Source organism: Vulpes lagopus, chromosome 12 (genome assembly GCF_018345385.1).
Source record: "Vulpes lagopus strain Blue_001 chromosome 12, ASM1834538v1, whole genome shotgun sequence".
Classification (NCBI taxonomy): Eukaryota; Metazoa; Chordata; class Mammalia; order Carnivora; family Canidae; genus Vulpes; species Vulpes lagopus.
The window spans coordinates 13,515,529-13,537,894 of NC_054835.1; the positions used below are offsets into that span (position 1 = coordinate 13,515,529).

The 22,366-nt window shown below is 50.9% G+C and overlaps 1 protein-coding gene across 9 annotated transcripts in view; it reads left to right on the forward strand.

The window, feature by feature from the left end:
• Positions 1–22,366, forward strand: part of CACNA1B (calcium voltage-gated channel subunit alpha1 B) — a 196,188-nt gene that overhangs the window by 158,935 nt on the left and 14,887 nt on the right. For 7 of the 9 annotated variants that reach the window (XM_041725818.1, XM_041725820.1, XM_041725821.1 and 4 more), the window contains 7 exons: positions 2,809–2,925; positions 3,308–3,373; positions 5,133–5,224; positions 7,754–7,898; positions 12,584–12,711; positions 18,483–18,579; positions 21,502–21,610. In XM_041725818.1, coding sequence (XP_041581752.1) covers positions 2,809–2,925; positions 3,308–3,373; positions 5,133–5,224; positions 7,754–7,898; positions 12,584–12,711; positions 18,483–18,579; positions 21,502–21,610 — 754 coding nt within the window. Of the gene's footprint in view, positions 1–2,808; positions 2,926–3,307; positions 3,374–5,132; positions 5,225–7,753; positions 7,899–12,583; positions 12,712–16,821; positions 18,580–21,501; positions 21,611–22,366 lie in introns of those variants that run through there. The other 2 variants (XM_041725825.1, XM_041725826.1) reach the window with 1 other exon arrangement.

A 22,366-nucleotide genomic window follows, 5' to 3' on the forward strand; every position in this document is an offset into this window, starting at 1 on the left:
CCATTTGTGCTGCAGAAGTACCAGGCACAGCCTTCAGCTCACTGAGGCATCTTCACGGCCATTCCCTATCCACTTGGGAAGAGTATCCCCTCTGTGCCCTTCCTCTTCCCTCAGAGTTCACCGTCACCTGATGTGCTGTACATGTGTATGCTGGGGTATGCAGAGCTTTCCTTTCTTTTCTTCATCATTGTCCCATGAGAAAGCTGAGAAGGAGAGTACTTTTTTCCATACTTGCTGGACCATGCTGCCAGCATGGAATGTGGTCCCCAGCTACGTGTACAGATCACTTTGCTGTGGCCCTGACTGGAGGCAGTGATGCACTTGGATGCAGGGGATCTCGATCTGGGTCTGGGGCCAGTTGATCACCTCTGTGGGGCTGTGTTTCACAAGGCCCAGCACGCTTTTAAATCACTTTGCTCTGATTCCTCACCATCTGCGCATAATGTCCTAACATCTCCATCTTGTGGATGAGGAAGCAGGGGGTTCAAAGCAGCTAGAGACCAGTGTACCATCATTGAGATACCACATTGAGGGGTACAGTAATGCATCTTTGGGGTGCTCTAGACCTTTCCTGATAGAGGTAGGTGGCAATAAAGACAGCTCTGGCTTTGAAATAGTAGATGAAGTAGTAGGTGCTCCCTGGTGTGACAGAAACCATGGACTCTGGGAGGATGGGGCAGGCTACGTCCATCTCCAAGGGTTGGCTGAGGCCAGAGGCGACCATGCACAGCCATGGGAAGGCTACCCGATGCTTGCTGCCCCTGATCTCCTGCATGCAGTCCGCATGGTGTTACCTGGCAGCTCCCGCCCTGGGTGCAGCCGCGGTGTGCTCAGCCTGCCACACTGTGCTTGAAGTGTCTGTGGCTGCTGTCACCATCCGTCCTCATGGCTCTCTAGGGCTATCTGTCTGCTGCTACCCCCACCCCTCTCCTGAGTGCCCACTGGAGCCCTGAGAAAAGAAGTCCAGGAGGAGGGATGAGAACGTGAGTCTCAATAAAAAGTAATAGGTGACTTGTTGAGCTTTGCATTCGTGCACTAACCATGTGGACAAACAGTGCCTTCCCCTGCCTTGTTTGTCTTCCATCCCTCCTTTCTCACTCAGAGCCCATATGTTCCCCAGTATCTCTAGGAAATCTTTTTGTCCATGCCAGTGGCCTGAGCAAAGTGGTTTGGGCTGGGCATATGCTGACTGTGTTATAACGGTCTTGGCCTCCCTGGACTCAAGTGAGCAGGTGCTTTCCAAGTGGAGACCTTTGAAGAGTCCATGCACTTGGAAGCTCCCTTCTCTTCCTCTACTTTATTGTCTTGTACCAAGGATTTCCTGGCACACTGTAGACAGAGTCCCCCTTCCATCCCTTTGCCCACCCTCCCTCAGTGACTGGCTTATTTGAGAACCCTAGGGTCCATGGGGTGAGTATGGATGTTTCTTGCTCATCCTGTACCCCTGAGATTTTCTTCCCTTAGCACAAGCCAGTGAGGCAAGCCTGTGTGTCCTCCAGGGTCACACCTTGAGGTCCACTTCTGCCTTCCTGCTGATCTGGGCCATGGTCAGCACCTCCTTGTGACTACCAAACTTCCCACCCATGGCTGCAACATATAGCCCTCCAGCAGAGACAGTCTAGAGTCTCCAGCCACCTTGGTAGGAACCAAAGGGGCAGACAAGGGCTAGGTTGGGGCCACTGTCCTTAGAAGTAAGAGTGAAGCTGGCCTCTCCACTGAACGTCTCATCCCAGCCAAGACCAGATGGGCAGCCCTGGAGGGAGGGCACCCAGCTCTCCCTAGGCTTCCCATGGCTCTTGCACATGCTCTACTGCTGCTGCTCTCATCCAACATGTTGTGTTCTCTTTTCTCTTCATTTGACCACTGAATCTGGCGATACTATGTGTCTAAGCCTGAGCTGCTTTCATATGTTAAAACACCAAAGTGGCAGGAAGCTGCTCTCAGGCTGCGTGCGGGCACCTGGTCTCTAAGCAGACAGAGGGTGGGAAGCTGCCCAGATCTACAAGCACCCCCATCTCATGGACACCATCCAGAGCTGTGCTCCCTGAAAGGGATGTGCCAATAATTTCAAGGTGCCCCTGGGCCAGGGTGGAAGCCTCACTCCCAGGTAATCTGTGGAGTCCAGAGATCATTGTTTCTTTTTGTGCTTGATTTTGAACCCTGTGGATGAGGGAGCAGTGCTAAATATCCTGGGATCTCTGGAGCTGAGACCATTTATGGATTTTTGTAAGTGGCTTCTGTGGTGTGAGCAGCAGGATCACCAACACTTACACCTCCCATGGTGACTTATCTGCAGGCACCAGGAGCAGCCCCAGAGAAAATGTTTGCCCCTCTGCCGGGTCCCAGACAGGCAGAGGCTTTACTAACTGTGTGGAGAAGAGAAGTGCCTTGCCACCAAGCCTGGGGTGGGGCCTTCCAGAGGCTCTCTGTGGAGAAGCAGCCGTGCCCGGCACTTGGATGGCTTGGCTGTTTCCTGCAAGACGTGGTCAATGTTAGAGGCCTGTCCACCGTTGGTCTCCTGGCGCCACCTGGCAGAAAGGAGCTGCTTCTGAGAATTTTTCTCTCTGTCCCTCCCTGTCGGGAGCCTAGAGCAGAGGGGTTTCTTTGATTTGCTGCATGAGAAGTGATTTGCAATGACAAGCTTTACTTTTGGAAGATTTTCTGGTGGCTGATTGCTGCTTACACTGTAGAGCAGGGGACTTTCTCTGGGACCACAGCAAGTCAGGGAGAGGCGTGTGGGGAGCAGTGTACCTGTCCCTGCAGGAGGCTGGTTTCTGCAGGTTAGAGAACAGCCTCTCTTCCCTACAGAACAATTTCATCAACCTCAGCTTCCTCCGCCTCTTCCGTGCTGCCCGTCTCATCAAGCTGCTCCGCCAAGGCTACACCATCCGCATCCTGCTGTGGACCTTCGTCCAGTCCTTCAAGGTGAAGCCCAGTCACGGCCCTAGTGCCCTGACCGTCCCCTTTGTTGTGCACAATAGCGTGGCCATCATCTCCTCCTTGCCACCAGAGCAGCCCCTCCTCTTGGAGGCTCCTTGTTGGCACCTATTATCCTATTGTAGTTTATATAAAGGCATTTTAAGTTATCCAGAGAGCATCTCAATAATGCTCGCCGAATCTGAGGTGGGTTTTATGACTGACTATAGATGAAGAGACTGAGGTAGTCCCTTGGTAGAGGGGCTTCATGGTCAGTAGGGGTCTGAGTGGTCCCAGAAATGTGGCCACTGTCCACTCTGCAGATGAGGCCCAAGCAAGGCGGCTAGGCAGCCCTCCCTGGAGCTGCCCTGCCCTCCATGTGTCTCCACAGGCCCTGCCCTACGTGTGTCTGCTCATCGCCATGCTGTTCTTCATCTACGCCATCATTGGCATGCAGGTGGGTGCACCCGACGGGACAGGGAGCACAAGGGGCGCCTATGCCCTGGAGCAGACGGGCACCGACTGTGGTCATCAAATGATAGCAATGACAGATTGATCCTTAATGAACATGTCTATGAGGGAGGTATTGCTTTAAGCACTTCATGAACTTAATTCTCAGAAAGGCTGTTCTACCCCTAAGGTCACTGAGGTTGTGCATCAAGAGTTTGTGCCTGTCGTCCAGAGTCCATTGTCTGTGGGAAAATGCACAACTGTGCTTCTGATAGGAACTCCATTGGGTTGTTAGGGTGTGAATGGGCATGTTTGATTAGGTGGTGGGCCGCATGGGTGGAGCATTTGGGCATATCTGCCCAGTGCTGAGTGGTCTGCAGAGCACCAGCTGGTCATTCTGTTAGTCCAGAGCATTGACCTGATCCTTCACAGGAAATCATATAGTACGGAAGAAAAAAGTCAATGGGATCATATCAGATCACTGTACTTATACTATCCAGTTCAGCTCAAGTAATTAGATTGCCTTTATTTTGCCAAAGAATCCTTTGTCAACTATTTGGAAAAACCTTTATTTATTTTTTTTTAAATTTTTATTTATTTATGATAGTCACACACAGAGATAGAGAGGCAGAGACATAGGCAGAGGGAGAAGCAGGCTCCATGCACTGGGAGCCCGACGTGGGATTCGATCCTGGGTCTCCAGGATCGTGCCCTGGGCCAAAGGCACGTGCTAAACCACTGCGCCACCCAGGGATCCCTGGAAAGACCTTTAAAAGACACAAAGCAGTGTTCCAGTTTTAAATGTTTGGCATTTGGCGACTTTTCAACAACAGGGTTGGATGGACCCAAATGTTAAGTTATAGTGGGAGAGGCCATTGTCGTAAAGGTGAGCTGAAAACTGATTTTTAAACTCTATTTTGGGGATTGAGAAAGTTCTCTTACCTTAAAATTTGCTGAGACCTGATGCTGTTTAAAACAAATATGTAGGGATCCCTGGGTGGCGCAGCGGTTTAGTGCCTGCCTTTGGCCCAGGGCGCGATCCTGGAGACCCGGGATCGAATCCCACGTCGGGCTCCTGGTGCATGGAGCCTGCGTCTCCCTCTGCCTATGTCTCTGCCTCTCTCTCTCTCTATCATAAATAAATAAAAATTAAAAAAAAAACCAAATATGTATTTTTGCCTGCTTTGGTCTGTGGATGTACAAGACCATAAGTGTCACTGATTCTTGTTTTTGGTGATCATATAATAGTTCATAATTTTTTCAGCCAGATTCCAGATTTTAAGCCAAGTACAGTTACTGGCTTGTTTGCATTTCTGACCCTAAAAAGAAATAAATTAAAATGGATAAAAAGCCCATTGTGATATTTGCACAGAAATTTAAAAAGAAATTTTCAAGCTGATCTCATAGCTATTACCAATGTAATTACTGCTTCAGAATCATTGACGACAGAGTGAACAGAATGTAGCACAACCCATGTAAACTTAGCTCTGGGTCCCATTTTTCCTGGGCATGCAGACTTGCACCTGTGTGCATGCTGAGCTGGGTGACATTGATGTGTTTGGCTTTCGAGAGGTTTTCTCTGCCCTGGAAATGCACAGACACTGCCAGGGCTGGAAGCACTGGCCCCTCCAGCCCCTACAGTAGTGGTGGTGGCTCAGGGCAGTGTCCTGTGCCCATGTGTCTTCATGCTCACACAACCCCTTCTACCTCACCACAGCTCCTCAGAACCCAATGATGTCAGCCCTCAGCCTTCCTTTTCATTTCAGGTGTTTGGGAATATTGCCCTAGATGATGACACCAGCATCAACCGGCATAACAACTTCCGGACGTTTTTACAAGCCTTGATGCTATTGTTCAGGTGTGTTGTGTGGGAAATCAGTCCAGGCTCAGAGATGCCTCTGTTTGGGAGGGATGGGATGCATGCTGACCCCTCTGACCCCCAGCTCGTGCTGGCTTCCCCTCAGTGGAGACCTTCCCAGCTTCTCCCTTCTTTCTGCTGTCCTTCCCCTTAATGGTTCCTGGGCCTTGGAACAGACTGAAGGGAAGCCCCTGAGAGAGGTCATCCTGAGAGCCCCAGGTGAGGCTGGCCTTGACCACCTCATCTCTGATCCCTGACGGTGGCCAAGAGGCCTCTAGTGATGCTACAGCTGAGGGTCTGGAAGGACAGAAGACATCCAGCAGGGCTTTTTTTCAGTGTGCTGGCCAGAAGCTTTCTGTCCTCTCACCTTGTTGGTTGCAGGGATCTAGGATCAGGGGGAAGCAGGGCAATGGAAGTAACACACAGTGTGTGCTACTCAGTGACCCAAGAAACTGCTAGTGTGAGTGTGCCTCCACCTGCCCCCATGGCTCACAAGACTGCAATTCACTAGGCCCTAGGCTCCAAGTACAGCACTAGGGTGAGTCCTGGAGGGCACAGGTTTGCTTCTAGCTCAGGTGCCCCCTGTGACCGTGTACTCTACAGAGCTTGGTGCTAGCTGTTGTTCTTACACGTGGCACACTCTCTGTGGCCTGGGGGTTGTTGACCATCCTGGTTTGGGGGCTGAGGAAGAGGGGTGAATATGTCTCACTGCCTCCAGGGTCTCCCTCATTAAGGTAAGCCCACCATCATGACCCTAGGAGGGAAGAGAGGAGCTCTTTGTAGGGACTTACGGAGGAGGGGTACTGAAAGGAGACCCTGTCTGAGGCTGCTTCTTGAGGTTCCCACACTTGTGTTTATTTATGTAAATGCATCAGGCTGCTGTGAGGCCAGCCCTGGGGAATGCCCAGCACAGCCCCATGCAGGTGTATTTCGGAGCCCATGGAAGTTCTCCTTTCTGTGGAAGGAGATCACATTGAGATCTGCTTTGCTGAGCTGCCTGGAGACAGTTGTCTGACTCTTGTTTTTTTAATCAGATGGACAAGTACCCTTAGGCCTATACTTTCTCCAAATAATATAATTTCTCTGGACTTTAGCTATTATGTTAATTTCATTTATTAATGTCCTGCCTCATGCTATAAGAGTTGAGGCAGAACTATGAAACTAGCCTCAGTTTTAAGTCTTTGTTCCCAAAAATCCCTTTTCTTCCCTGATCTTTGTGTCACACATGAGCACCAATATCAGTCAGGTCTGGCACAGGGCAGCCACCCTGCAGGAAAAGCCTCCTACTCCTAGACATTGTCCATGAGGAGTGGGCTCAGCTTGTGCCACACAGGCACACCACGTCAGGGGGAATCCAGGCCTCTGGTCTGCCTGCAAGTCTAGTGCACATCTGGCCCTTGTGCTGGCTGCATTCGCAGGGACAAAAGTCCATGAAGAGGTGTCCTCCAGGGTGGCCACTCAGGGCAGTAGGATTGTTCTTGGTGTTTTGGGGAAACAGATGCTGGTGTGGCTGGAGTGGACGGAGCAGAGACCACTGGGAGGGAGCAGGCAGCCAGTCATATTGAACTGTGGGCACTTGTGCAGATTTTGGCTTTTTGCAGGGAAGAAAAGGGTCACTGAGAGAAGTGACTTGGTTTCACCGCATTTAGTGAACCCACTCAGCTCTTGGGTGGGGCAGAGGAGGAAGGTCCATTAGGGAGCTGTTGAGGCAGCTCAGGGGAGGTGATTGCTGCTCAGCCCACAGAGTTGAGAAGTGGTAAGAGTCTAGCTGTTTTTTGAAGGTAGATGAGCTGGTGAGTAGGGTGTGGTGAGAAGGAGAGGAAGCAGGAATGGCTGCAACATTTTTGGCTTAAGAAACTGGAGGGATGGAGTCCCCATTTCTTGGTTCAAGGAAGGCTGGGATGGCACATGCTAGTGGGGAGGCCAAGAAGGAGGTCCATGAAGGGGCACTCACTGTGGTGCTCACTTCTGGTGTAGGGCCTTATTTCCAGTAACTAGTTCTTTCCAGGTTAATTATCAATTTGAAAACCTAATGCCAGAGGATTATTTTTAAGAGGAGGCATTTTTTACCCAGGCCTTACACATGAGCAGGTTCCAGGGGGTCTGTGAGGCTCAGGGCTCTTGCTGAATAGGAGTATACTGTCCCCTCACAGGTCTGTCACATGAGGGGCATGGAGGGCTCAAGGGAAAGGGTGTAGACACAGCAGGAGGGCCTTCCCTTGGGGCCTCACTGTCCTCCTGAAGCTTGAAAGCTTTCATGGCAGAAATAACATTTCCCCTGATGGGCTCAGGCCTCTCCCTCTCTGCCATCTCCCTCAGGAACAGGAGCCAACATGCACCTCTGTGTCCCCAGCCCAGGCTGTAAATAGCAGGTGCTTGGTGAACTTTTACTGAAATTAAAGGAGCTACCAGGAACGGTCTAGTACAGGTTCTCTGTAGGTGTGCACTTGAGCCAGCTCTTCTGAGATTCCTTCCCAGGCTGGTCTGGGCCTTCCTTTGTGGGCTTCATGGCTCTGCCCTTCTTCTCAGGAGTGCCACTGGGGAGGCCTGGCACGAGATCATGCTGTCTTGTCTCAGCAACCAGGCCTGTGATGAGCACGCCAATGCCAGTGAGTGTGGGAGCGACTTTGCCTACTTTTACTTCGTCTCCTTCATCTTCCTTTGCTCCTTTCTGGTAAGTCCTGGTCACTGTGTCCATGTGTTCCCCTGTCTCAGTCCATCCCGGGTCCCCCTACATCTCTCACTGATCCCTGTTACCGATTCATGTCACATTGCAAGTTGATTCTCTCTTCTGGGAGAGAAAGAATCTCAAGCAGACTCCTTGCTGATTGTGGAGCCCAATGTGGGGCTCAATCTCATGACTCTGAGATCATGACCTGAGCTGAAATCAAGATTCAGACACTTAGCTGACTGAGCCATCCAAGTTCCCCTATTCAAACATCTCCTAACACATCCTCTGATGTTGCCACTATCCTGAAAGCAAAGGCAGGAAAGATGCCCCCAAATAGAAAAGTACAGGCCAATGTCCCTGATAAATATACAGTCAGAATCCCAAACAAGATACTAATTCTGACAACACATTCCAAGGATTATAAACCATGATCAAGTGGGATTTATCCCAGAAGTGCAAGGATATATTTTCAACACACAGAAATTAACCAGCGTGATAAGGGGGAAACCCGCACATGATTATCTCAATAGATGAAGAAAAAGTATTTGACAAAATTTGACATAGTTTCATGATAAAAACACTTAGCAGACTCAGAATGGAAGGGAGTTTCTATCACATGATGAAGGGCATTTATGAAAAGATTACAGTTAATATTATACTCAGTGGTGAAAGACTAAAAACTTTTCCCCAAATACCAGGAACAAGACAAGGGTGCCCACTTTTTTTTTTTTATCACTTCTACTCAACATTGTGCCGGGAGTCCTAGTTAGAGCAATTAGGCAAGATAAAAAAATAAAAAGCATCCAAATTGGAAAGGAAGAAGTAAAACTATCTCTATTTGCAGATATATGGAACATCCCGAAGAACACACACACACACACACACACACACACACACACACAGAGTACTAAAACTAATAAATGTATTAATCAAAGTGTCAGGATACAAAATCAACATGTAAAAATCAGTTATGTCTCTATGTACCAGCAATAAATAACCTGAAAAGGAAATTAAGGAAATAATTCCATTTCTAGTAGCATCCAAAGGGACAAAACACCTAGGAATAATAAATACCCATGGAAGTGAAAACTTGTACAGTGAAAACTGCAAAAATATTGCCAAAATAGGTTAAAGAAGACCTAATGAAATGGAAAGACAAGCATGTCCAGGGATTAGAAGACTTAATATTGGTAAGGTGGTAATGTCCCCACAAAGTGAGCTCCAGATTCAGTGTGATCCCTGTCAGAGCTCCAGTGGTCTTTCTACAGAAATGGAAAGCTGATCCTTAAATTCATATGGAATGGCAAAGGAGCCCCAGATAACAAAAAATCTTGAAAATTAAAGACCAAGTGAGAATTTGGGAAATATAAATAATAGTGAAAGGGAATATAAGGGAAGGGAGAAGAAGTGTGTGGGAAATATCAGAAAGGGAGACAGAACATAAAGACTCCTAACTCTGGGAAACGAACTAGGGGTGGTGGAAGGGGAGGAGGGTGGGGGGTGGGGGTGAACAGGTGATGGGCACTGAGGGGGGCACTTGACAGGATGAGCACTGGGTATTATTCTGTATGTTGGTAAATTGAACACCAATAAAAAATAAATTTATTTAAAAAAATAAAGACCAAGTGAGAGAACTCACATTTCCTTATTTCAAAACTTACTATATAGCTACCATGAGTCAAAACAATGTGGCTGACTAGACACTTTTTCAGAGAAGACATATAGATAGCCAACAGATACATGAAATGGTGGTCAACATCACTTATCATCAGGGAAATGCAAATCAAAACCACAGTGACCTATCATCCCTTTAGAATGGCCCATCATGAAAAAGACAGGAGATAACAAGTGTTGGCAGAGGTGTGGAAAAAAGGGAATCCTTGCATACTATTGGTAGGAATGTAAATTGGTGCAGCCATTGTGGAAAACAGTATAGAGGTTCCTCAAAAAATAAAAAATGGAACTAGGATATGATCCAGCAATCCCACTTCTGGGTATATATCCAAAGGAAACGAAAATAGGGTATTGAAGAGAGATGTGCATGCCCATATTCATTACAGCATTACTCACAATAGCCAAGATATGGCAACAACCTATGTGTTCATCAACAGATGAAGAGATAAGGAAGATTTGGTATATATAATGAAAAATTATTCAGCCATGGGAAAAAGGGAAATCCGTCTGGCATTTGTGACAACATGGATGGATCTTGAGGGCATTATGCTAGTTGAAGAAAGCCAGACAGGGAAAGACAAATACTGCATGGTACAACTTATATATGGAATTTTTTTTTTTAAAGTCAAACCATAGAGACAGTAGAAGAGTCATTGCCAGGAACTAGAGAGTTGGGGAAATAGGGAGAAATTGGTAAAAGTACACACGTTCAGCTATAATATGAATAAAATCTGAGGATGTGAAGTAAAACATGGGGACTGTAGTTCATAACACTAGATTATATAATTGAAATTTTCTTTTTTAAAAAAATATTTAATTTATTTATTCATGAGAGAGAGAGGCAGAGACACAGGCAGAGGGAGAAGCAGGCTCCATGCAGGGAGCCCGATGCGGGACTTGATCCCGGGTCTCCAGGATCAGGCCCTGGGCTGAAGGCGGCGCTAAACCGCTGAGCCACCCGAGCTGCCCTAATTGAAATTTTCTAAGACAGTAGAACTTAAATAGCCTACCAAAGAAAAATTTGTGATGGATGTGTTAATTAACTAGACAGTAGGAATGCTTTCATGATGTGTATGTATGTATATATACCACAATATGCACTTTAAATATCTTATAATTATATCAGTTATTTATTTCTCAGTAAAGCTGATGAGGTGGGAGGGGTCGCAGTATGATATTGGCATAAGGATAGACCAATGGAGTGGGATTGAGATTCCAGAAATAAATCCAAATATCTATGGACAATTGATTTTTGACAAGGATGACAAGGCTGTTCCGTATGGAAAGAATAAGAAATGATGAAAAGACAACTGGATGTCCATCTGCAGAAAAATAAAGATGGACCCCTACCTCACCCCATATACAAAAATGACCCAGAATTGATGAAAGACATAAGTATAAGAGCTAACACTACAAAAGTCTTAGAAGAAAGCATAGGGGGCAGATCTTCATGATCTCAAATTTGTCAAAGGATTCTTAGATTTGACACCAAAATCACAAGCAACAAAAGAAAAAAATAAACTGGACACTCAAATATTTTTGTGTGTCAAAGGGGATTATAAAAATGTGAAAATGCAATCTAAGGAATGGGAGAAAATATTTACTAATCACATATTTTATAAGAGGATAATATCCAAAACATATGAAGAACTTTTAGAACTGAACTACAAAAGACAGCCCCCCTAAAAAATGGGCAAAGAATCAGAATAGAAATTTTGGAGAAGATATACAAATGGCCAACAAGCACATGAAGATATTCAACATCTTTGGGCATTAAGAAAACTCAAAACTGCACACTTGCTTCACACTCACTAGGGCTGGCTATAATAATAACTTTTTTTTAAATTTTTTTTATTATTTATTCATGATAGTCAGAGAGAGAGAAAGAGAGGGAGAGAGGCAGAGACACAGGCAGAGGGAGAAGCAGGCTCCATGCACTGGGAGCCCGACGTGGGACTCGATCCCGGGTCTCTAGGATCACGCCCTGGGCCAAAGGCAGGCGCCAAACCGCTGCGCCACCCAGGGATCCCAATAATAACTTTTTTTAATGGGAAATAATCAACATTGGCAAGGACATGGAGAAATAGTAACTTTTGCGCATCATAGTGGGAATGTGAAATGCAGCAACTTCTGTGGAAAACAGTTCGGCCAAAAGGTGGAAACAACCCAAATGTCCATCAATGGATGAATGGATAAACAAACGGTGGTCTATACCTACCTTGGAATGTTACTCAGCCTTAAAAAGCAATGAAGTTCTAACACATGCTACAAATGAATGGATGGATGAGCCTCAAAAAATCATGCTAAGTGAAAGAAGCCAGGCACAAAAGGTTCTATATTGTATGATTCTTTTTTTATGAAATATCCCAAATAGACAAGCCTGCAGAACAGAGATTGTTGCCATGGAATGTGGGGAGGGGGGAATAAGTGAGTGATTACTTAAGGTACAAGGCATTTTCTGGGGTGATGAAGAATTCTTGAAACTAGAGAGGTGGTTGTGTAATGTTGTGAATACACTTAAGCCACTGAATTATACACTTCAAAATGATTAATTATATGTTATGTGAATTTCAAGTCAATTTAAAAAAGAAGAAGAAGGAGAGAAGCTGAGCTTTTGTCCAGAGTCTAAACTACTAGAGTCCAAACTGCTGACTACAAAGTCACTGGTTTCCTTGCTGGCTAGCTAAGAGAGAAAACTGATGGTCATGGGAGGTGGGGCAGAAGGGGTTGTAGACATGAATTAGGGTTGGAGCAGCAGAAGTAGGGAGCAGGAGGGGCTCAGGTTTGTTTGCGGGATCTAGAACCCTGGGGTAGGAGGCTACTGTAGTGGGTGGTGACGGTGGTGGCATCGTGGAGGCCCAAAGGCTGTGGGGGAGCAGGGCTGGACAAGCTCTAAGTCAGTGGCCTCTGCTGCTATGATGGTTTTGCACACAGACTTTGGCTGGTGGGTGAGGGCTAGGTAGAGGGCAGGCTGAGGTCTCTCTATGTCACCCCTTTTCCTTCCTGTCCTGCAGATGTTGAACCTCTTTGTGGCCGTGATCATGGACAATTTTGAGTACCTTACACGGGACTCTTCCATCCTAGGGCCTCACCACCTGGACGAGTTTATCCGGGTCTGGGCTGAGTACGACCCGGCTGCGTGGTGAGTGGCCCCCGTGCTCCGTGGTCCTCAGGGTGGTCCATGCCATGGATCTTGCGACAGGGCTGGGGGACTTCAGACCTGTGTCACATGAGGCATCACCCTCAGGTTTTGATGGGGCCCACATAGGGTGGTGCTGGGTCCCCCTCGAGGTAGCGCTCTCCTTCTCATGCCCACAGTGCTTTTACACAGCTCCCTGGGCTGAGAAATGCTCTGAGACCCTCAGTCCAGCACTTAGAAGGTTCCAGGGGGTCTGTGAGGCTCAGGGATCTTGCTGAATAGGAGTGTACTGTCCCCTCACAGGTCTGTCACATGAGGGGCATGGAGGGCTCAAGGGAAAAGGTATAGACACAGCAGGAGGGCCTTCCCTTGGGGCCTCACTGTCCTCCTGAAGCTTAGAAGCTTTCATGGCAAAAATAACATTTTTTCCCCTGATGGGCTCAGGCCTCTCCCTCTCTGCCATCTCCCTGAGGAACAGGAGCCAACATGCACCTCTGTGTCCCCAGCCCAGGCTGTAAATAGCAGGTGCTTGGTGAACTTTTACTGAAATTAAAGGAGCTACCAGGAAGGGTCTAGTACGTTGAAGACCCTTTGGTCACGTTGGGAAAGGTTTACTGTGTTGCATTAAGTGAGAGGTGGTTCATTTCCAGACAGAGCAAGTGTGTCATGAGGGGACTTACTTGGGTTAGAAGGTGGTTCTGTGATCCGTGGGAGAGTCCTGCACACCCAGGACATACTCTTATCCTCGGGGCTAGCAAAGCAGCATGGACTCGCCATCTGCCCATTTGTCTGTTCCTTCATCACGCGCTCCTTCACTTGCTTATTCATTCATTCACTCTCTCAAGCAGATACTTGAGTAGTTACTCAGGGAATGCTCTCTGCAAGGCCAAACACAGGACATGGAGGGGCCGAGAGACCTGGCTGCTGGGGAAGACACAGGCTTGCTCACCGCCTCGCTCATGGCGAGCGATCAGCAGACCTGAATGTGAATGCACAGTGCCCCAGTAAGCGGGTGGGCATCTGTCCCTTCCCACGCTCCAGGGGAATAAGACTGTGGAGATGGGGTGTGGCCACTTCCCAGCTCCTCTCTCTGAGGCTTCCCCGCCTGCCTGTGTCCCCCTCACACAGTTCTGTGTTGGGCCACCCCTTGCGTGGTAGAGACCTGGAGAAGATGGTTGGTGTCCTCACGGTGAGGACCCCACTGCCCACAGAGTGCCTGAGCTTCTACCTGTTTTCTCCTAACCTGAAGCAGCATGGGGATTGCTCCAGAGCTCTCTGGCCCTCAAGCTCCTGGAGCCTGGAGCTTGGCTGGGATCCCTCACCCTCCTCACTCAGCCTTCCTAGGGCCACTACCCTATCATGTGAGGGTCCAGAAGGTGCTGTGTAAGACCCTTCCCTGGCGGGGTAAGCCCCAAAAACCACTGGCAACCCCAGCAACCCTAGGGCATTTCCGTGCCTGTAATGTCTCTGAATGTTTTCCATTGTAGTGAAAATTTTAGTTTTCGCATAGTGCAGAACAAGCATGGCTGTTATTTATGTTTCATGGTATAGGTGACCGTTTTTGTGGCCTTGGAGAGTCCTGTCATTTTGCTGATGCATCAGCACATTGGCCCTGCAGTGCCCAGGCTCATTCTGGCATCCACAGGCTCAGGGGTAGGCATGGGTTCTTTGGTCAGGAAGGCCCAGTCAGGTCAGAGGGCAGGAGAGACTCTGAGTAACCCTCAACCCAAGGGCAGGGTCAAGGCTTGTTCCAGGAGTGTCATTTGGACTGTGGTCTCAAGAGATGCTGCTAGTTCTAGACACACTATTTCCAGAGGTTGTGTTGCAGAGATACAGAGATTCTGTTTGGGATTTGACTTGGACTTAGGGACAAAGGCAGGTCAGTGCAGGCCTGTGAGGGGGGAAGACTTCTCCCCAAATCTTTACGAACCATAGACCCAGGACTTCTCTTAGCCCAGCAACGGGTGGAGCAGAATTAGGGCATACAGCAAATGGACTTGGGCCAGACTGTGTTTTTGTGATGGTGCACAGGGGGCTCAGACTGTTTCCCAAATCCAGAGTTCAGACAATGGGGCCTCTCTGGAAGGCAGAGGCCACTGGGAGTGTGGTAAAGAAAGTTCTGTGGAAGGAGTAGACAGCAAGTATAAGCCTTACCCCAGAGGTGGCATCTGCGAAATAGCACATAGGACCATGGTCCAGAAGTAGCGTGGATGTGACCCACAGCTAACGCTCAGACTTGCTGCTCGCACATGTGGCCTGGGCTGAGAACATAGCTCACCTCCTGATGGCAGGGCCTAGGGGAAGGCCCAGCAGAGGCAGCTGAGGGGACTGAGTCTAACCCACATCCCAGGCAGGAACAAGGTTGCTTCCAGGCAGATGTAAGGATATGTTCATCTTTATATCCCAGGGGGCCACTCTGCTGTCTCCTCATTCTTGGAGAGACTTAAAAAATAACTAAACTTTGTGAATTTCCCAAGCTTCCATATGTGTATGTGTGTGTATATATGTGTATGTTTGTACCTGTGTGGCTATATGAATGTGTGCACAGGTGTATATGTGTGTGCATATTGTATATGGATGTGTTGTGTGTATGCATACAGGTCTGTGTATACATGTGGCTTGTGTGTTTGCATGTGTGCAGCAGAAATACATGTGTGCATGTGTGCACAGGTACGTGGTGGTTTGTGTGTGCACATACAAGCATGCACACCTGTGACTGCAAACATGTGAGTGCAGGACATGTTAGTGTGTATGTGTGTGCTTGTGTGTGCACATGTAAATGCACAGGGCATGTGTGTTTGTGCACGCATGTGTGTGAATGCATGTGAGTATGGGTATGTGTGTACACACATGTGCTGTGGGGAGATGAAGGCGACGTGGGGTTGTTGCTTTCTGGTGCCGCCTTCTCCCATCCTCCCTGTTGTTGCTGCCTCACTTTGTGTGAAATGTAGACTTGAAAAGAGAATCACAACCACACCTGTGAGCAACCTGTCTCCTCATCTTTGTGTTCATCCATCTGTCCAGTCAACATTTCTGAGCATGTGCCGTGTGCTGGGGACCGGGGGTCTGTAGGTGAAGTAAGCACGTGCTCTGAGGATGCTGAGTCCAGCAGGACAGTGAGAGAACAGAGGGGCTGTAGTATGAGGCTGGGGGTATTGGAGGAGGGACAGACCCCACCTGTCTGGTGAGTCAGAGGAGGTGGCATTTGAGCCAGACTTAAGAGGGCAAGACAGATTGAGCTCTAGAGAAGGGGATGGGGCCAGGGGTGAAGGGAAAGGGGTTAGATTGTGTCTGATGGAGAAGAAAGTGCAAAGGAGCTGGAAGGGCAGCTGGGACAGGTTGAGGAGGTCTTGAAATTTGGGATAAAGAAATATCTTTGACTTTGTTTTATGGACAATGAGGACTTGAATTGGAGTGACAGTATTGTGCCCCCACTTTCCATCTGGTGCCATCTGAGGGATTTGATGGTGGAAGAGAGAAGATGAACCCAAAGGGCAGGCTGTGAACTGGGTTGAGTGATTATTGGGGCTGGGGCTTCACCATGCTTTCTGACCCTTTGGGTCCCATGAGGTTAGCAGGCACCTTGGGTGAGGCCAAAGTGGGGTTTCCTCTTTCTTCCCTCTTTGCCAGAAGTAATTTGGAGCTGATTAGACCAAGGGGTACAGTACAGGAAAGAGAAACATCAGTGTTGGCCAGGGTGCCCACCCTGGGACAAGGGGGTTCTTAGCTGGACCAGCAGATTCCAAGAGATTTGGGAGGTAGGGACAGTCAGGCATGAGGTTTCAGGCGCTCAGGGAGCCAGAGTAGGGGCTGCCAGAGAGGGTGGGTGAGCAAGGCCCCGGGAGAGACGCACCAACAGTTTCAGTAAGTGCACAGTGGGGGCCTGGGACAGGGGCCGGCACTTGTTCTGTTATGGCGTGTGTCCTGCCTGCATCAGGCTCTGGAAATCATCTTGGGATTGCCATGCTGCCAGGGGCTTTCCAAGCCCCAGGATTCCCTGCAGGGAGCTGCCTGTCCAGCCGCCTGGCTCCTCTTCCTGTCGCAGGCTGGGTGGGCGGGCGGGACGGGCTCATCGTGCCTTGGTTGCCATAACCTGTGACATTTCCTTTCCAGTTGCCGGATTCATTATAAGGATATGTACAGTTTGTTGCGTTGTATTGCGCCACCCGTTGGCTTAGGGAAGAACTGCCCTCGTAGGTTGGCCTACAAGGTTTGCAACTTCAGAGCCTCCATCCGACATACTCTTCCCTGCCCGAAACGCAAACACAGCACACACTCCCTGCCTGGTTTGGGAATGATGACACCTCACCTCTCTTTCCTCCCGTCCTGCCCTGCCCCGCACTCCAACCTCCTGGACGCTTTGGTCTCCCGTCTAATCTCCCCACCCCTCCAGCTGGCTGGGGAGAGGCAGCCTTCTGAGGCAGTACACATGAAGCTTTCTGGCTGGGCCTTGAGGGTAGGGGTCGGCTGTTGGGTGGGAGCTGGGGGCCAGGCCCTGCCTGTGCCAAGGAAGCAGCTGTCTTACCTGGCTTTGCCTCCAGGCTCTCAAGGGTGGGCTAATGGTCAGACAGGCTGGAGGCCGCGGGCCCCAGAGGAGGAGGGCTTGGGCACGCGCACACCAGGAGCAGCTGCCCCTCCCAGTCTGAAGAGCCCAACAGCCCGAGGGTTTCTGGTCCCTGTGGGAGGAGAGGACAGAGGGAGCAGAGGCCCAAAGGCAGGCCTGCCTGCTTCACCTCTGGATGGATCCACGCAGCTGAGGCTGGGAACCCTGGGAGGAGGGCCACAGCCTGGGGCAGATGTGCCTGCTAGGAAAAAGTTGTCCCTTTTCTCTCCTGGGTGGCCTGAACCCGACCGTGTCTCTGGGACCCCAAGCAGGTCCTATAGGCAGATGTCCCCAGGGGTGGAGGTGAGGCTGCAGGCCTGGTGGCCTGTCCGTCTCGGGAAGACACAGTCATCGGCCCCTAGACACCTCCCTGGATCTGGAGCCTTGTCCTGTTGGTTGGCCCCGGCCCTGTCCCTGGGGTGCTGTCAGGAGGGTGCAAGAGTGGCTCTAAGCCACATCCCACCCCAGCTGCCCACCGTGCCCCCTCCCCCCCCACCCTCCGCAGTCTCCCATTTCCTGCCCAGCCCTGACTCCCAGCAGCAGCCCTGCCCTGGGCGGCCTCGGGCGTCTCTGGGCTTGGAGCAGGACTCACCCGTCAAGTTTGTCTCTAGAGCCTTGGGGCTCCTTGCAGAACAGCGTGGCTCCCGCTCTAGTTTTCTGGCTTGTTTTAGATTTTTTCTCTCCACTTTTTTAGCCTCTAGGCTAACTTGGAAGCAAATTGAGCATTAAGGCAAGCTGATGTTTCTGCCGTGGTTCTCAGGCCGGCCTCATCGGTCATGTAATTCTGTCTGCCAGCTCTCCCGGCATGGTGAAACAACTCTTTTCTGATTTGGCATTATCTGTGGTTTCTAAAAGTGTAAAATCAGAAGTTGACAACCCAAAGCCGCCCCGATGCAGCCCTTCCTCATCCCTCCATGTTCATTAGCTCAGATGTCACCCCTGCCCGCTGCCCTGCGTGGGGCTGGAGTGTGGAGGTGAGGCTGGGAGGGGCAAGGAGGGGATGAGTCAAGCAGAGAAAGTCCCTCATTTTTTTGTATTTTGACGTTTGGCATTTAATCTGACGCTGGTTAACTGGATCTGTTTTCTTGTCTGCTTCCTCCCCCTGTCCCCTCCTGCCGCACCCCTCCTGTGGACCCCACCCTGCCTCTGCCTCTCTGGGCCGGGTCTCCAGTGGGCGCATCAGTTACAATGACATGTTTGAGATGCTGAAACACATGTCCCCACCCCTGGGGCTGGGGAAGAAATGCCCTGCTCGAGTTGCATACAAGGTAGACCCCACCCCTGCACCCCGGAGGCTGGCTGTGCTGGGCTTGTCCATCTGTCTGTCTGCCGCTCTGCTGTCTGTTTCCTCCTTTTCTCTGCTCCAACCATGTCCTCTACCTCCTCAGACAGAGGGACGCAGATACCATGCCTCGTTCCTGCAGGTCTGCCCCCTCTGAGATCCACTGTGAGGCTCAGGAAGGTGGAGAGCCCTTCACCTGCCTTTTTTCTTTTCTTTCATTTCCTGGAAATGAGGGGACAGACCAGTTGTTGTTGCTCTGGGCTCAGGATGGCACTTGACTTCTGTGTCCCATAAGTGCCTGAAGAGGGTGGACTTACCCAGCCCTCAGGGTCTGAGCCTGGGGTAATAGGGGCCTGCAGGGCCTCTGGTACCCCTGAGGAACTCACTCCCAGCCCCACACATGCAGAACCTCCCCAGGCCTGGGCTGCTGTCAGCCTGAGGAGGAAGCATCTCCAGGGCCTTGTAAGTGCCACTCTGCTATGAAGAAGGAAAGGGTGCCAGGGAGAGGCATCCTGCTGTCATTTCTGGGGCTTCTGAGGGCTGCTGCCGGGTAAGGACAGCTTCAGGGGCCCAGGTGCTCCCAAGCTCCCTCCCTCTGTTGCTGAGGAGCCTAGGAGGCTGAGCTGCAAGGAGGAGGTAAACTGCAAGGAGGAGGTAAACTCCAGGCCTCCCTCCTCAGGGGGTGAGCAGGTCACATGGTCCAGCCCCAAGCCTGTTCCCACCTGCCCATGTGCCCTCAGTCACCACACCCCCACCTTCCATCCCTCCAGCACTGCCCTCCCCCCCACTGCCCCACACCCAGAGCCCTCCTGCAGCTCCTAGAGCTCCCAGAAAACAGCCAGCCCCAGTCTGGCAGCTCCACCGGCATGTGTCTGGGGCTTCCCCACCACCGCCCTGTCTCTGAGCGAGCTTCCCACCAGAGCCTTCATCTCTCTGGTTCTGTCCATGCTGCCTGTCTCTCTGCTCTCGATCTAGGCCTGCCTCTGTCACCTGGCTCAGCACAGCCTATGGGAGCTAAGTGGCTCCTTCGAGCCACTAGCAGATCCCTTTTATGTCTTCCTCGGCCCTCCCCTGCCTGGCATGTATGTTCTGCCTGCCTGGAGGCCTGCATGCAAGGCTGTAGCTTTGTCCCCAAGAAGGAGAGTTCTGTCCACTGATACCTGAGGCCAGGTTGGGCATGCAGGGCCTTGATGGGCTAGCCTTTAGGGTCCCTCCCCAGCAGTGCCAGCCAGTTCCACGGTTCTGGTCATGACTAGACCAGAGGAGGCATGGATGGGCCTGGGGAGCTAGGGACGGTCCAGGAGATGTGCAGAGATGCTGTGACCAGGAGGGTCTAGGCCCAGGGCAGAGACATGTGTTTACTGTGGTCTTGCCCTGCTTCTTGAGATCCCAGCGCCTCTAGGGCCTGGGCAGGCCGAGGAGAGCCTCTGGTGAAGGTGCCCTGGACAGAGCTCTCTTCTCTTGGAAATCACCTGCTTGCTCCTCCTTGACGCTGGTGCCCGACTCCCTGACTTCCCTGGAGAGGAATCCCTCTTCCTCTACTATTGCCATCGGTGCTGGTCTACAGGGACACTGCTCTGGAAAGCTGATTTTCCTGGTGTGCATCACACAGGTGATGTGTGAGGTCCTGGGACCATGATTGGATGTGCCAGGTGGGGCTTTGCCAGCATTCAGGGGGGCAGAGTCTGGGCCCGTGTCTCTAGCCACCCAGTCTCTGTTAGGCTGAGGGTTGGATTTGGGGCCAAGACACTGGTGGCAGGGCTGGGGGGTCCTCCCCAGAGGGAAAGAGATGCTGCTATGTCACAGGATGCAGTCTTGGCAGAGGGTAGGCAGACCCCAGGGAGAGACCTTGTGCCCCCATCTCTAGCTCAGTCTTGTGGTAGAGGACAAGACGCTGCTGTGAGAAGATAGTGGGGTTGGCGCATGGTGCCCCTAGGGCTACCTTGCCAGCTAGGTGATCTCCCATGCTGAGGACATTCCAGACACGCCAGGGATACTTTTATTCCTGGACATCACGTAAGTTCTCAGAGCCTCAGGCTCTAGGCAGCTGCTGGCTATACCTAGAGGTCTGTGGCACAGACACGTCTGTCTCCAGCTGTTCTGTCCTTGAAAGATGAGAAGAGGAAAGAGGCTGTTCACCTGATGGGGAAACAGGAGGCACAGCAGCAGGGCACTGGCCCCAGTCTGGTCCGGAGTACTTTTACTCCTACATGGTGGCCCTGAGCCTCCCCTCACAGACTTCACGCTGGCCCTGTGTAGTCCCATCTGTCTCAGGTCCTTCTGACTGTAAGGTGCTGGATGTCTTTGGGGAGTGGCATCAGATGTCTCTTGCTGGCCCTCTGGCTGGGAGGTGTGAGACACAAGCCTTCCTGGGGTGGGGGGGGTGCCTCACTGGGAGCCAGAACTCAGAGCTGTGCTCCTGGCTATCCTGCCCGCCTCTTGTCCAGTACTCCAGGCTGCAGGTGGAGATGGCAGAGCTGTGGGGACAGGGGTCTTCCCTCCTGTCTATAGGCTATCCCAGGGGACCCCAGGTTCCGCTTTACAGCCCAGACCCCTTCCTCTTCAGCCCAGGCCACACATCCCTTATTCCTGCCTTGGGTAGGGGTCCTTCTACCCCTGTTCTTTCAGAGGGATCCAGGCTTCTGGCTTGGTGCTATGTGACAATCTTCACCTGGTCTTCTATTTTTCTGCAGCTAGGAGAATCCTCAGCTCCAATGAGGGTGGGGGCCCAAGGGTGAGTGTGAATGCTGGCAAAACTCCCAGCCACCCAACCTTGCTTGGGCCTGGGCACCTGCAGAAGCTGCCCCTAGGAGGCCAAGCCCAGCCTCTAAGGGACTCAAGCACCTTGTAATCCTGTGGTGGAGGGACCCTGGTGGGCCTGGCCCTAACCTGCTCCCCTTGTCCCTAGCGCCTGGTTCGTATGAACATGCCCATCTCCAATGAGGATATGACTGTCCACTTCACGTCCACGCTGATGGCCCTCATTCGGACCGCACTGGAGATCAAGCTGGCTCCAGGTGAGCAAGGCAGCATCTGGGGAGGGCACCAAGCCAGGGCTGGGCAGTCTCACTCCAGAGCCACCCCAGGTGGGTGTGCAGGGAAGAGGATGTGGAGGCTTGCGTGGAGGGGACCAAGGATGGCTGCCCATGGCACCTCTGTTGGCCGATGACACCATTCTCCTGATAACCATCTTGCCCATGAACATTGTAATTATCCCATTTTCATGTGAGGAAGCTGAGGTGCAGTGAGGTTAAAGGTTATCCAGAGCTAGAGCATGTGCAGGCACAACATAGCCTGGCCCGGGTTCATCTGAGGCAGCACCCTTCCCCAGGGTGGAGAGTCTGTGTGCCTTCTGTCCACTCCTTGTAGTGAGCCCAGTCCCTGTCGGGTCCCCTCCTGAGCTGACAGGACTGTGCCAAATCTAGGAGAGGACAAACCTCCAGGGTGTCCTCTCCACCTTCCCCCTCCTGTGATGACTACTGAGAAAATTAAAGCCACCAAAGGGAGTGTGCACTGTCCCTACCCCCACACCGCCCTCCTGGCTGCGCCTGTGCCCTTGAGCTCAGCCATTTCGTTTGCAGTGGATGAGTCAAGGCCAGTAACCCCCACCCCCATCTTGCATTCTAGTTCCTGTTCTCATCTACCGAAAGATGTCACACTAGAAATTCTGCACCCTGCTTCTTTCCCTGCCTGTTTTTTTTCCCTCTATTGGATAATTTGTGTCAATAATGAACATGGTATTATCTCTCCCATCTTTAGAAAGTTTTCTTCCC